Source organism: Simochromis diagramma, unplaced genomic scaffold, assembly GCF_900408965.1.
Source record: "Simochromis diagramma unplaced genomic scaffold, fSimDia1.1 OVJJ01000649.1, whole genome shotgun sequence".
Classification (NCBI taxonomy): domain Eukaryota; kingdom Metazoa; phylum Chordata; class Actinopteri; order Cichliformes; family Cichlidae; genus Simochromis; species Simochromis diagramma.
In genome coordinates, this window is record NW_024387444.1 from 29,572 (window position 1) to 45,649 (window position 16,078).

Sequence of the window (16,078 nt, forward strand, 5' to 3'; positions counted from 1 at the left end):
TCAGGGCCGGGGAACTGGAAAAGGATATTTTTGTCTTGTTCTAAAGACATTTGGAGTGGCAGCTTCTACAACTGGTTGTGCTAAAGTAACGCGTACAGTCTAAGAAATCACAGTGTTTGATATTCAGCACAAAGAGAAAAAGCTCACTTGTTTGAATTTATTTACAATCATAGTTTTATAAATTCTGACTGTAAACATCTTTTACAGCTTTGATATTGTTTGACACTCGATATCAGGTGATCGGGTTTAATTTAAAGGTTTCTGTGTCCCAATGAGCCATTTACACTGACCAGTGTCAGTTTAACTGTAACACATTCATTATTTAGATTCAACAGAGAAATAACTGAATGTAAAAACGGCAGCCCTCAGGCAGGTTTATAGAGATACATGCATGCATTATGAAATTTATGTATCCCAGATAATTGTTATTCATCTAGTCATGGCAGACCTACCTCTTCCTCCCAAGTTAACTGCAACCCAAAAGAACTAGTGGGGCTATTTACACACTCACAACCAGTGTGGGGTAAAAGAGCCACCAAAAAGCTGTCAGCCACAGATGTGCTAGAAGAGTTAGAAACTCTACTTATGGAGAAACTTTCTAAGCCTAACAGGGGACAGGTACTCCTGCCCAAATAACATGATATAACCCCACATACAGCCCAGCCATAATGTGAACCAAGTCATTTAGTTAAAGACAGCATGGGACCAAATGCATGTAACCAGCCTGCATCAACCTGACATTTCTTCCTCCTGAATTAAATGAATGAATGGATGAAAGTTAAATGACTACAAACCTAAAGCCACTAGTTCCCACACTGGAGCTCCCTGACACTGTGTGTTAACCGTATTTAGCTTGTATCAACAGTTGTAACAGGCTAAGCCACCTGAGACACTGCATTGAATTTGTTCCTGTCTTAATGATTTCAGCTGACTGGTTTCAGCTCAGATGTTCTGCTTTTTCCTTTCAGTAGATCAAAGCAGCTCGTGCTCCTTCTGCTTCCAATTTAGAAGAAGAAGAAGAAGGCGAAGGCTTCAGCGAAGTGGCGTTCATGGTCTCAGTGAACAGTCACGGTCACACACTGCATGTGGTTTTAAAAGCAACATGTCTGTTCAGTACAACGATGTGTAATATTAGTGCAGCTACGGTTTGTTCTTGAACATCAGTTCTGTTTTCTACTTTGATCACTTAGACCAAAAAAGTGTTGTTTTCAGATTCTTTCTTTTACATCTATAAACCACCTGTTCATTTTTTTTTATTACAATTAGTTTCACATAAATGTTAGTGTTTCCTTTATGATCTTTTAATGCTTACACTACACTGTACATGTCTACATTAGAGACATTTCTGTTTCCTGTTTCTGTTGACTCAGAGTTGTGCATCAAATAAAAGAACATTTTACAATATGAAGCTTATAATTTTCTTACAAATAAAACTCTGATGACAAACATGAACAGCTGTGCTTATTTCTGAGACATGAGTTTTTGAATGTGTTCATATTTAGACAGTGTGCATCTGTCTGCTGAAACTGTGATGGTGAACCTGAGGTGATGGTCAACAGAAGGCAAATATATATCAATATAAAACAATATTGAAGTAATGTCTTTACCCTCTGCAGCGTGTGGACGCTGTGCACGCAATCACCTTATTCACTGTAGTAAACGTGCACTGCTAGCTCACGTGACTGTCTCCATGGTTACATCGTATATTATTAGCTATGTAAACAGCTTCCAAAGATACCGTCACACTTTGCAAATCATTTCACGTTTTTGATAGTTATGAAGACAGAATATGTTTTTAAGGTCATGCTAGGCGGTTGCTATGGTGGTTGCTGTGGACTCGGGTGGACCGCGTCCGATTCCTGTTATTAGCTGTCCGCCGCAGGAAGGCTGCGTTCCATTTACAAGTAGTGACCGTCTGCCGCAACTCGAACTCAAACCCCGCTTTGTTCTTTAATTATAGGCCTTTTATAGCCGTTCATGACACGCACATACACACATAAAGCACTTTGCCTCACCATGAGAATGCAAGTTTACCTAACCTAACCTTAAAGTATCTGATACAGGATAGAAAAATGAAGCAACCAGAGATTTAATGATGAAGACTCTGGGTTCTGTAGTTCACGTTTTACAGTCCTGAATGACTCTTTGCATATGATTTATTGAAGAGGACTTTAGAATGCACTTTACATTTAGACTGTTGCTGTTTCATTTTTTACATTGTTGCTGTGTTATGTTATGAATAAGGTTCACCTGCTGGGGGTTTGATGGATCAGCTGGACAATACAGTCAAAGACAGACTTCATTCATCATATGCAAGAATCCTAGTTGGATTTTTGTTGTCACTCATGTTTTTGAACCAAATATTGAAAACAATTCTGACAGACTGGATACCTGGTCAGGGTGTACATTACCTTGTAGTCAAGCATCCCAGGACAGAGCCCTGCCCCACCATGAGCCTGGGTGGATACGTTGTTATTAATATAAAAGGACCAATACTGAATATGAATATTTCATGAAAATTGAATTATAATACAAATTAGTAATAAGGGTTTCTCTGCGCCCTTATCTACCCCATACTCAAAGAGCTGCGGGCAGAGAGGGTGACAGGCGAGGATGGCACTGAAGAGAAGATGCTCGGTTTCTGGAGTCTCCTGGTCCTGTCAGTATTAGTAGGATGCATCTGCTGTGTCTTCTCGTGGATGCTCACCTACCTTGACTCGTTCCAGCCTGGTATGGATTTCCCAACACTGCGGACAGTGGCCCACGTCAGAGACGTTTAATATTGATTACATATGTCTGAATTGCTAACCCTAACCCTAACCCTAGCTCAACAGACCACAATGCCCTGGACTGTCAGTATTATTACATGCTGTGAACATAAGTAGCTTTGATCACAGTTTATGTTGTAAAAGAGAAGGAATATTGGAAAGAAAGATCAACATTGTGATATTATTTCTTCCAAACTGACCAGAAACATGCTTGTCAGACTCTCACAGCAAAGGATCAGACTCACTGTGCATGACGGCTCAGGCCAATGATGTCTGTTAGATTGTCAGTTGTTTAGTGCTTCTGTACAGTTAGGGTCACGTCTCTATTTCAGAATAATTAATATGCGGAAAACACTAAAAGTTGATTGTCTTCCAATATTCTAGCATAATTAAAAAACTTTGACTTTGTAAGTACATATTATTAATCCTAATGCCAGTATGATTCTTCATAACTCCTGCTTTGAAATACTGAACTTTAAAATTTACCTGATGAAAGATAATTTACAGTGGCACTCTGTCAGGATCATTCTGACCATAAGATCACTGTATTAATCTGAATCCTTCTGAAATGTGCTGTGAATGAATGCTGATGCAACTCACTGTGGGAAAGCTGTTAATAAAATGAATCTGTGACACATGCAACACATTCACAGAGGAAGAGGACACAAAGGGAGGACACGCAGAGGCTGTGTTGAAGTCAGAAATCCAAATCTTTATTAAAAAACAGGCGGCGGTTACAAACAGGAAGACAAGCAGTCCATCAAACAGTCTACAGGGTCAAACATACAGAGAATTCAAACAGCAGTAAAAAATAACTGGACACTGAAAAACATAAAGCAATGTGAGACGCAATAAAAGGAAGCAGCGCAATATATTCACTGAATTATCATCAATTACAAAAGAGAAAAACAACGATTTCTAAGGATTATTTTCTTAAATGCAGTTAGAGTGTGGCTGGTAAAGATGGAAACATACAGAATGTAAACTGTGTGAGTTTGGTGAACTTTGTTAGTAACAAATGAGGTAAAAAAACAACAACCCCAAAACAGACAAAACACAGAACGAGGCTCTCAGTATTCATTAACAATTAGAAAGAAACATTCTGGTCGTGGATTTTTACAGTCTTAGTTCCGCTCGCTGTCATCATTATAATCATCATGATCAATGGCGAGGTCCTGAGGTGGGTGGGGCTGTCTCTGGTGATGTCACCATGAAGGAACAGCATCTGGCACGTGTTGCTGAAACATCCCAGTACACTGGTGTAGTTTCCTCTCCAGCTGTTTGACATGTGACACTTGAACATTAAGGGGAAGAAGAAGAAACAGTGTTAGGTCAGGTGACCACATGGTTTCTAAAGTAACTGACAGGAAGTAACCAGGCCGTTAGAAATGGATGGCATGTGTTTAGAGTTACTGGAGTTGGGTAACTCTACTTACCAAAAGCAGAAGCACACAGATGAAGGATCAGATGCTGAATGTTGCAGGAACATGCTCATGTGTGGTGGTCATTCAGTGCTGCTCCAGCAGGTTAGACAGTCCAAGACTGATATGCTGCCCATCTGAGAGTTTGAAAACACACATGATTTATTTTGTGTTACAGTCAAAGTTGGATGTTCATTTTTGTCGTTTAAAAATGTTTGTGTATTTGAAAGCACTAACATTTAAGGATGACTTGGATCGTCTCCTTTAAAGGGGAGACAAGTGTATCCACTGATCTACGTCACTTTACCTGGATGATGACTCCTCCCCCCTCACTCAGAAACACTCCTAATATAACCAAGCAAATAAATAATATTGAAGATTTACTTACATCATTACAAAAACATCAAAAACATCTCCCTTTGATTCTATTTCTCCATTCCTGCTGAACATCAGGCAACAAATATCTCAATAAATCACAGTAAAATGTAAAGCACATATTTTCTTTGTCTAACCTCTGCAGAGCCTCTGTCAAGAAAAACATATCTGTAAGCATAAAACAAATATACATTCATAACACGTCACTGGACAAACCTTGGTCAGTTGATTTCCTCTGTGCAGTGCAGACGAACATCAGTCAGCAAGTGACTCTGCTGGTTCTTCTGAGGAAACACCACCGTCTCTCCACACCGTCACCATCTGTGAGCACAAACTGCTGCTCTGCCAGCATGTAGGAAATCACATATCACACACAGGGGTGAAGAAACATCAGAGCTCAACTTTGGATACTTTAGATCTAAAGAGATCAAAGTAGCTCTTAGTTTCAGCAATCAGACAAACAATGATACCAAACTGATTCTGTATGAATACAATATGGTATTTTCAATACAGGTGTCAAATTAATTTATTAACACTAATACAGATATATGTACATTTTTTTTTGATAAATTAGTTTGATAAATTATAAGAATATATATATATTTTTTTCATTTAACAATTGCAACTGAAAGAAATTCAATATTGAACAAAAATATATTGTCACATTCTGAGCATGCTCAGCACGCTGACAGACTTGAAGTTGCTACAGATTTTAAGAAGTGATAATTATAGGGAAGAAACTTCTCTTTTTCATCCGTTTAATCAAACATTTGATGCCTCAGCTGTCTCAGTCCTGTAGCGTTCTGCAACTACAACTAACCTGAGGCTTGGATTTGGCTGCAGGTGCCCCTGTACATCCTTCTCAGCAGCACACATGTGGGTACCATTTAATCACACTTCTTCCTGAGCTTTGCTTCATCACAAGACCAAAGGTGGCATCCCGTGTCACAGTCTTATCATCATCCAGAAGAAACATTTGAAGAAACATCATGGAGAAGAAACATTTACGCGCCTCCTGGTTTTGTTTTCTGATCCTGCAAAAAGACTGAGGACAACAAAGCCCAGAGAACACGAGATACACAACATCCAACATTCAGACTCAACAGCCTCCATAAATGAACAGCACCAGGTTGGTTCAGTTATAGTAGATATAAGCATACTTCACATTACTGGGTATGAATAATAATGAGGAGGCAAACTTTGAAGATGCAGAGCATGATGTCCCATCATCAGACTGTAAACAAACATCCACCAGGCTTCTTTGTTGCCAAAATTGATGATTCTCCCATCAGGGATCAGTAGAGTGTATTAACCTGTGGTATAAGCAGCAGTCACTGAAATATTACTGTTTCAGACAAGAAATCTAGCACATAAAAGCCAGGGTGGGAGGGATCTCTGCAAACTGACTTACCTCTGCAAGTGTGAAGCTCAACAAAAATCTGCCTCTCCAGTCACAGACAAACAAAACCTCCAGCTGGGAGATAGAAAACGCTGTCTGGGTCTTGCTGGATGTTGCTGGTCAGAGTCCACACATTAGCAGAGTGCTTCTTGGTCCCACTGACCCATGTGGACAGCGACTGTGGAGAACTGTTCTGGAAAACAGAGAAGAGAATTAAAATAACAAAAAGCCAAACAGGATTTCCACAAAGACTCTCTTGGAATCAGCAATCAAAAAAATCACTGGTTCATATTAAATATGAACAGGTTCCTTAAATGTACACAGTTCAGATCTGTTTTAATTTAATTTCCTTCACACAGCACATTCGTCCAGGCTGACAGGTAAACATAGAATTAATCTCAGGTAACATGGCTCATAGTAGAGATTCAGTAAGAAAGATTGCAGGCTCTAATATTATTACCACACAATCCAAGGACACACCAACAGCTCAGATTTGTAGAACTATTTAAACAAATGTCTTCTGAATATTCAGTTCAGGTTCACAGTGGGGGGGGGGGGGGGGGGGGTGTCATGGAATTTTTAAAATAAAGTCTGCAACACAGAAAGAGCTGTGATCAAGCTATTTATTACTGCGCCAACACACATCAAACATCACAGTTCAGTCATGTCAGCGCTGCCACAGAAGTGGTGCTCCTCCTCCTTTATGCATTCCAAGGAAGAGGGAGGAAGTTACAAACTGATCCTACCACACTTCATGTGTCTCGCTATGAAACCTAACGGATCAATGGTTAAGCTGTTTTGTGCCCTTGGCCTTATCACCACCTGTAAAGGGAGTTGTTTTCTCAAACTGCTGACGCTGAAGTAAGTTCATCTAGTTTTAGAAACTTTCACTGAACAGTAACAGTGTCACAACTAAGCATATGCATAAGCACTTAAATACTTTAAATGAGAATAACAGAAAATTTCTATTACAGAGGCTAGAGCCTGTCCCAGTAGTCATAGGTAGAGCACACCTGGACAGGTCACCAGTCTGTCAGAGGACTAACACAGAGACAGACATCAGAGTAACAAATCTATTTAAAATTAATGTAAGTTTGCTGCAGCTGTATGTATGAACATGTGTTTCTGTGCTCACAGTCCACCTCTCAGGAACCTGCAGTTCACTTTTAGTCAACTTTAAACAGACCTCACAAAAGGCTGATGTGGCTGGATCAGTAGTCTGATTTAAGTACGACACCTTTGGCCAGGGATTAATCTGGTGCATCGCTTCACTGCAGTCTTACGTATTTTCCCCACACCTGAATAAAAAATACTGATATATACAAATAACAGCTTCAGCTGATGCAGCCTGACTCAATCCTAAATGTTCAGCACACAGAGACACAGAGGCGCCGTTTAAAGTTTAGTGATAACCTGAGTCACTGATCATTTACAGTATTACAGAGTCTGGCAGTCTTTGCATGATGTCCACGTCACTGTAAGTTTCTAGCTGACTCTCAGGTGTGACAGGTGTGCCAGCAGGAAAGAGTAATAATAACCTGCATCCTGAGGTTTTTCATGCAGGATTAAAGGAGCCAGGCTTTGTTCACACAGCTAGGATTGTATTTTACACTGACCCTGGGTCAGTATAAGTATCATACAGTTTAAACGAAGCACTGAAACTTGCACATATTTATTACAGATGCACTGAAGCTAATCGAGATATTTGCTGTCAATCTGTGGCTGTGATTAAACACTTTACTGAAAACTTTATTAACTAGTAACTTCATCAGTCATGACAGAAGCTAATATTTCTGTGCTAACATCGTTTAACCAGTAACAGCTTTACTCCAATATAAGCTAACGTTTACACCGTAACTTTAAGCTAGCACCATAAAGACGGTAAAACACGTAATAATATCTACAAATGCATCTTAAAGCTGTTATATTAGCACTCGGTGTATTACTAACATAACCACATTAACATTACTGACACTCGTTGACTTTTAATGGTCATTCTATAAATGCTGTCCGTTTAAATGGTCTTACCTGTACACACTGCATATCCACCGGATTCCAGCCAGAGTGGATTCTGGAGTCTTCCACGCTCCTGTTAGTGATCCTCCATCTGGATGGATGAGAACAACCTTCTGAACAATCTAGCAGGAGATGGTCCATATCTATGGGACTGATTTGTGCTAATAACGCCCATTGTATGGACTGATAACAGCCGAAGCGGGTGAATAAACCCAGTAGCTAGCTGTGCCATTACCCAGCATACATCACTCCCCCCGTAAATGCAATAAACGATACAAAAGCATCGTTCTACCTGTTTTTCAGGTAGTTGTTTACATTATATAATTTATTGTGTTCTGTATACGTCACTACAATGTGATTTGGAAAATGTCTAAATATACCGACAACAGGCACTTCCGCAGCAATCTCTTCAATCGGAGGACCCTTCACGTCAATTCCCGACGCGAGGGGGGTACCCTGCGCGTCCATAAGTGCAGCAGAGGGAGCCTGACCATGCGTCACACGTTTGACGAGTTGGGAGTGAGAACGTGTTGCCAGGGCAGACCTAGGACATGCTGGAGAGATTACGTCGCTCCGTTAGCCTGCGGAAAGGAAGGTCTGGACTTCTCTGCTTAGGCTGCTAGTCTAAGACCAGGTCCCAGACAACCGGAAGAGGATGGATGGACGGATTGATGTATGGGGACGGGATTAAGGGTGATGTTATGGTTATGCTAGGGTTAGGGTTAGAATAAGTCAGCAGGAAATGAAACTAAATTAATATAATGTTCTTTAAAATCGTGGACTACTGTGCGTATATTTGTGCACACAGGCAAAAGATGTTTGTGTAAAATGATTGCAAGGGGAACAACTCAAACACAACAGTACATCATCCACTACAGCTAAAAGCTTCATCACTCCCCGCCTCTCTCTTTGTAAAACAGCCATTTATCTCCTGTAAAAACCAAACTCCAGCCTGATGTAATCAAATCAACCCAACTAAGTATTTTTATTGATGTGATTTTTTTTCATGTGTCAATTGTTGATATGATAAGAAAACTAATAGCAATAGATTTAATGTAATTTTTACACTAGCATATAATAGTCTGTCCAGCTCAGCTTTATTCACTTGCTGTCTCATTGTTTTCTGCAGCTGTATTTGGGTGAATGTGAACGGTAAAGAAGATGAAATAAAGAGCTTTTAGGGTTTGAAAGTCAGAGTCTTTAATTTATTATGCTTTGTAGCTGCCTTGTTTTAATGTCAACATTAAGCCATCAAAGGGAAATGCACTTTAAATGAGTTTATCACTTGTTTGATTTTCATTTCTTTTAGTATCCATGAAACCGACACTTTAAAAGAGCACACTGCTTCCTCCATTAGTACAAATTAGATCATTTTCTGTACTGTGCCCTCACTTGTAATATAGAGTGATTATAATAGCTGTATTTTTCATAAAAATGTTTTGCCTAGAGTGACTTGATAATCTAACGAATCAATAAGGGAGAACATTTACAGCATTAATGGAATCAAAGACGAGGGAAAACAGAGTCCACAGTAATCTCAGGCAACAGCGCGAACAAAGGAATTTTTTTTTTTTAAAAAGAAAGAAGGATACAATGCTGATTGATAGCAGGTGTTTTCACACAGGCGTTGCCCCTGAGGAAATCAAGCGGTTAACATGGCTTATCATCAAGGTTATCCGATGATTGGCACTCCTAATTGTTCATTATGTTTGCTTCCACAAGTGGAAGAAAAGAACTCTGCTCTTCAGAGGAGACTGATTGATGTGGAATATCCTGAAGCATTTGACATTTTGTCCCATCAAAATCATCAGCTGATCTTACTCTGACGGATCCACAGGATTAATATCGGAAATTTGTGTTGCCTGTTATAAACAGCGCATCTACTGCACTGTTGCTGTGCTGTAATAATGCTGCAGCTGAAGTTCTGATGTGAATATTAGTTTTAACAGTCATGGCTATTCCTTTATTTATTTCTAGACTCTATTAAAGTAGCTTTGCATCATTCACAGTGTTACGTCCCCACATGAAAGCTAGGCGAAGAGGGTGGGGGACAGTAACAGTTGGATCCAGGTGAAACAAAAAGAACACCAGGCAGAGGTAGTTAATGCAAAATATATCTTTATTATAATCAATTAACTCAACAATCGTAAATAGTAACAACAAAAAGAGACAGCACCGCTGCTTTAATGATAAATCAGACAGGTCAACCCAAAGAGATAGTGACCACTTCAACAAAAGAAAACAACAAGGCTTCAACAGAAAAAGACAGCAACGCTGCTAGTAACAATACCCAGGCAGGCCAAACAAACTAATGGAGGCCGCCGTCACTTAAGGGAAAACACCATTCAGCTAAGAACTACTCACAAAGAGCCACGCACGGTGGGGCTGGTCACACACAGCAGACCCTGCAACTCTGGGTGATAAGCACTGGACACAGAATGAGAAATACCAAGAGAGATTAAAGTCTGTTTAAATGCTCGGGATAAGAAGTTAGTTACCTGGTCTGTTTGCACTGTTTTTGGGAGACCAAAGGTGGTTTAAAAAATAAAAAAAAAAACTTGATTAGCACCTTAGTAATGTTTGCAGTGGTGATCCTCCGAAGAGGAATTGCTTCGGGGAACCGCGTGGACAAGCACATTATGGTCAATAAAAACTGATTACCTGCCTGTGTTCTTGGCAACGGACCAACACAATCGACCAAAATGTGTTCAAATGGCTCACCAACAGCAGGTATTGGACATAGTGGGGCGGGGGGCACAGTTTGGTTTGCCCACCAGTTGACACGTATGACAAGTATTACAATACTTCGCAACATCTGCCTTCATTGCCGGCCAGAAGAAGTGCTGCAGAATACGGTCATATGTTTTAGTTATCCCCAAATGTCCTGACCATGAATGGTCATGGGCTAATTGTAGCACGTGCTGACGCAAACTAGCCGGGACCACTATTTGTTGGACTACACTCCAGTCCTCCCCTGGCTTTGAGGTCCACCTGCGCATTAACAATCCATCACAAACAACAAACGTCTGCTTCCTGTCTCCTGTCGGACAATCACTCATCTATGGCGGCAAAACATTTGTCTAACGACGGGTCCTCTTTCTGAGCGATAATAAGGGCCTCCCATGTGAGGAGAGGGGGGCTGCGGATTCAGGAGCAGGCTCAGCTACTTCTAGAGCCAGTTCCTTGGCGTCAGGACCCACCTCCTCCTCGGAGGGCATCACATCCTTTTCCAAAATAGAGCCAACCACTGACTCTGACAAGTCAACCACTTCTCCCTGCCGATGGGCGTGTGACCGGGTAAGAACACCTACAGGAAATACATCCGGGTGCTGCCGGCTTAAAACATCTGACAAAGGACTTGGGTCAGGAGTCTTTGTGACCTCTGGGGTAGGATAAACCTTCCCGTCTGCAATGTCATTGCCCATTATGAAATCCACGCCATCAACTGGGAAGCAAGGACACACAGCTACAGGAAAAATACCACTTACTAGGTCACTCTGCACCCAAATTTGATGGAGGGGGGCGGGCACATTCCAAGTCATTCCAACGCCTCTAACAATAACATCAATGCCGCTGGCAGTCTTTTCATCAAAGGCAAGTGCTCTGGCCAGTATGAGGGACTGTGAGCCACCTGTGTCACGTAAAATGGTCACAGTACGCTCGTCTTCAGGCTCACCAGAGAGTGACACCGCTCCTTTGAAAATGAAGGGTTTAAAACATTCATCAGGAGTCTCAGTGTTAAGGGGTCTGCTAACAGGAGAAGCGATTTTAATCAGCCCCATCCCTTTTGACTTACGTGGTGTTGAAGCTGGCTGTCTTCGCCTGTAGGCCTCGCAGTGCGCTATTAAATGGCCAGATTTAAAACAGTAGAAACATTTCCGGTCTGACCTGGGACGAGGCACAGGTACCTCTCCCCTTGTGTCTTGCTCACCACTAGCCTTCGCTAGTGTGTCGCATCGCTCATGCTTAATAACACTGGCTTTATGGACGAGTGCGAACTCGTCAGCCAGTGTCACGGCCTGCTGCAACGTGGAGACCTTCTGTTTGTTCAGATATACTGCCGTCCGCTCGTAGATGCAGTTTTTAAATTCCTCAATGAGAATTAACTCCCGTACCGAAACTAGGTCTGCAGCTTTACAGGCCCTACACCATCGGTCAAAGAGGACACTCTTTTTCCCTCGCGAAATCCAGGAAGGATTGACCCTGCACCTTTTTCAATCGCTGCCTGTAAGCCTTGGGGACTAGTTCGTAGGCTAACAGGATTGCACTTTTCAGTTTGTCGTAGTCCAAACTGCATTCAGCGGACAACGAGGAACAAACTTCCTGCGCCTTGCCCACCAGCTTGCACTGCAGCAGGATGGCCCACGCATCCCGCGGCCAACGCAAGGCTGTCGCTATCCGCTCAAATGATTCAAAATAAATCTCCACCTGAGTGTCACGAAATACAGGGACCAGACGACTATTCCTTCCCACATCAAACTGTATCTCTGTCTGTGACAGCGAAGCCACCACAGGAGGGGAGGAGGCCTGCTGGAGTTCCAGCTGTCGCAGCTTGACCTTAGTCTCCGCCTCCACCTTCATCAGCTCAACCTCCCTAGCCCGAGCCAGTTCCACGTCCAAACGCCTAAGCTCTCCCTTTTCAGCTGGAACGCTCTCTCACGCTGCTCCTTTTCCAGCTGGAGACGAGCCAGACGGACTTTGAGCCTAGCATCCTGCTTAGAACCCTCTGATGACTGGGTGGAGAGCGGATCAAAACGGGGCAGTGTCATTGGCCCGCCCCTGGCCCACAGGTGTAGACACTGATGGTTCTACGACCTGGCTTGGAACATGAGGCGCTGCACTTGGTCCAGCCGGACTAGGTGTGCTCGGGGGTTCTCGCCTTACAACCACCCCCTTCTCCAACAACCCAGACACTAGAGCAGCCTTCAGCGTCGCTTTGTGTAGACCAGTGGAGACACTGATCCCGTAATATGTTGCCACCTCATGCAGATCCCTCTTCCTACAAACATCCAGCAGGGCAAGCGACGGCTCTGCCGTAAACCCAGAAATATCAAAAGTGGCCATGAAAACTCAGAACGGCCTGCAAAACACAAGCTAACCACTAAAGGGCCACACAACACCTTCACCACAGAACCAAAAACAGGCAAAATAAAATGTGTTGTGTCAAGTCAACCATTAACTAAAATTCTGCCCACACGCCCCCCAGTCCTGCCTACTCAGAATTTAGCCTGACCTAGCTTCTGGAGCGTACCAGGCTCGAGGCCACTTTAAAGGGAAACCATCAAGTGCCAAAGGCACCGAAAAGCCTACCCTCAGAGAATTAATCCGCACCCAGGTTTGCTCCGAAAATAACAAAGGCAAAACAAAAAACGAGTGTCCGAAGGAAGAGCAAATGCTCAGCTAGACACTCCCCTGTGCTAGCCGGGGAGAGCAGCAGCTAGTCAAATGACCCTCACACAACACACAAACACCTGTTCACACTCATAATCAACTCAATTCCTTTCATTCCAATCCCGGATGAGCCCCCACTTTGTTATGTCCCCACATGAAAGCTAGGCGAAGAGGGTGGGGGACAGTAACAGTTGGATCCAGGTGAAACAAAAAGAACACCAGGCAGAGGTAGTTAACACAAAATATATCTTTATTATAATCAATTAACTCAACAATCATATAAATAATAACAAAAAAAAGAGACAGCACCGCTGCTTTAATGATAAATCAGACAGGTCAACCCAAAGAGATAGTGACCACTTCGACAAAAGAAAACAAGGCTTCAACGGAAAAGACAGCAACGCTGCTAGTAACAATACCCAGGCAGGCCAAACAAACTAATGGAGGCCGCCGTCACTTAAGGGAAAACACCACTCAGCTAAGAACTACTCACAAAGAGCCACACACGGTGGGGCTGGTCACACACAGCAGGCCTTTTCCATACCTAAACCAGTATCACACACTGACCAATAGTGATGTGACGTTCTGTATCGAGGCTTCGAAGCGTGTGTCGAGTAATGGAGGGGGCGTTTCCGCGATGCGCGTATCGAGGCTTGCTTCATTTATGGGAGGACCTGAAAATGATGACGTCCGAAGCCTCGCTGTGCCACGTGACTGGTTCATGAAGTGGTTCGAACTTTGCCGCGAGCTATGACAGCGATATAAACCCCTCAGACTTCATTCAAAATGTGGGTGTTTGATGGAGAGTTGCGGTTAGTGAGAGTTTGGAGGTTTATGAGAGTGAGGAGAGAAAGTCAGGAGAGAATGGAGCCAGCTAAGAAGAGGAGGATGTCCTCCCCTGTGTGGGAACATTTTGATCTTATTCCTCCCAACAAGGTATGTAGATTTCTACAGAAGATGTATTTTCATAATACTGATGGTGCAATACAATTTATGTTATGCTGTCTTTACTTTTGTACAAGGTGAAGTGCTATGTGCCAGGGAGCTGGGATATAACAACAACACCTCATCCATGCTTAGGCACTACAGAGCTTTGCATGAGAATAAGGGGAACACCGATTGTGGAGCAAGACCAGGTGAGCCATCAAATGCAATGATAATATAGCATGCAGTAATGTTACTAAATGATATAACAATATTATACAACTGTTATAAGTTACGTGTGTGATATTTATATTTGTGTTTTGTCTTTGTTCTCCTGAGGAAAGACAATAATCTCAAATAGATGAAGACCTGGTTAGCATGGTGATCGAGGACTCCCAGCCATTTAGCATTGTGGAGGACAAAGGATTCAAAAGATTTGTTAAACCATTAAATCCTAGCTATGTTCTCCCCACTAAAAAGGCCATAAAAGCAGTGAAAATTTAGTTTTTACAGAATAAAATGTGAACAGGTAGGACTGAGGCCTCAGTGTGTAGCTGTCCATACCTCAAAGTTACAAAAGCGCAACCACTGTCCACACCCCAACCACACCTCACCTTACAGTAAATGATCATTTCCATTTTAAGCATTTCCAAATAATCATTTTCCATACTGCCAGTATAAATATACACAGTATACTGCCATCACTACAATATACATGTTTTACACACTCCTTTTGTTGTTGACATTTACAGGCTGTGTGCAAAAGGCCACACTCTTCAAATTCATGCCAACTAATATTTTTACGTCCAGTAGGTGTCCTACTAGAGCAAATGAAGCTTCAAGAAGCTTTGCGCTGGGGTGAACCAATTGGATGAAAAGCTTCAGTGCTTCATGAAGCTTCATCTGCCCATCACTACTGACCAACACAGAAGAACTCCACCAGAAGCCTCTCCCACACCTCCACACTGCTCTTCTCCAGCTTCTATCACCTCTGAGGGTAATTGGTGGTAAACGAGGGCAGATGAGCAGCAGGTGTGTGCTAAAGGAGAAGGCAGGGGCGGAGAGAGACAAGGGGAGGGGCAAGAAAGAAGGAGGAGGAGAGGGAGAAGACAACACCACGCCCACACACTCCCACAGCCTCACAGGATGTAACACACAGTTAAAACATATTCATTATTTAGCTTCTTCCAATCCTATGTGAAGCCCCTGATGTTGTCCACTGTCTGAAACCATCCAACATTCTCCTCTGATTGGCTGCACCTCACAAACATAAGGTTTGGGCAGCAGGTAGTAATAATACTATGCTAACACTAAAACTGCAAGGGAAATATGACGTAATTTTCAATCATGAAGGTCATAAGAAAGCTAACTAATTCAGACATCGAACACCAAACAAATATTCTCAAAACAAATCTAAATAAATTAATTAATTAAAAAAGCCAATCATATTTTTGAAAAATGAGATGCAAATTATCTTTAAGAGATCAATAAGAAAAACTGTTTGTGGCTGAGCGATGAAACACTGGGAAATGAACGTCTCAGCTTGCTCTTCTTCGTCCTGTGTGAGTGTACCGTGGGATTATACCGCCATCTGCTGGCCACTGCTTTTATTTCACAGTCCAACGCTGTTGGTGCTGAGCCCCTACATTCGAAAAACAGACGGGAATATGAACAGATTGTGTTTCGGGAAAAGGGGGGAAAAAATAAGAATGGGTGTACCACTAAAATATGCATATCTTAAAAATCTTATTTTAAAGTTTTTATGCACTGTTCAATTATTATTT

At 42.2% G+C, this 16,078-nt stretch overlaps 1 protein-coding gene and 1 long non-coding RNA gene across 11 annotated transcripts in view; one reads left to right on the forward strand and one right to left on the reverse strand.

The window, feature by feature from the left end:
* Window positions 1-9,135, forward strand: part of LOC120722563 — a 14,689-nt gene extending 5,554 nt beyond the window's left edge. Inside the window, exons 2-3 of the mRNA XM_040013579.1 lie at window positions 8,960-8,972; window positions 9,109-9,135. Coding sequence (XP_039869513.1) covers window positions 8,960-8,972; window positions 9,109-9,135 — 40 coding nt within the window. The remainder of the gene's footprint in view (window positions 1-8,959; window positions 8,973-9,108) is intronic.
* LOC120722580 lies at window positions 3,460-8,525 on the reverse strand. Of its 10 annotated transcripts, none has more exons than XR_005693531.1 (9): window positions 8,360-8,525; window positions 7,992-8,070; window positions 7,201-7,275; window positions 5,976-6,151; window positions 5,385-5,877; window positions 4,781-4,906; window positions 4,427-4,534; window positions 4,205-4,326; window positions 3,460-4,062 (listed from the first exon to the last, which is right to left on the reverse strand). It is a non-coding gene; the product is annotated as an uncharacterized LOC120722580 (long non-coding RNA). The 10 variants fall into 10 exon arrangements; XR_005693528.1 differs by having other exon boundaries at window positions 5,976-6,156; XR_005693529.1 differs by lacking the exon at window positions 7,201-7,275.
* Window positions 9,136-16,078: the final 6,943 nt, after the last annotated feature.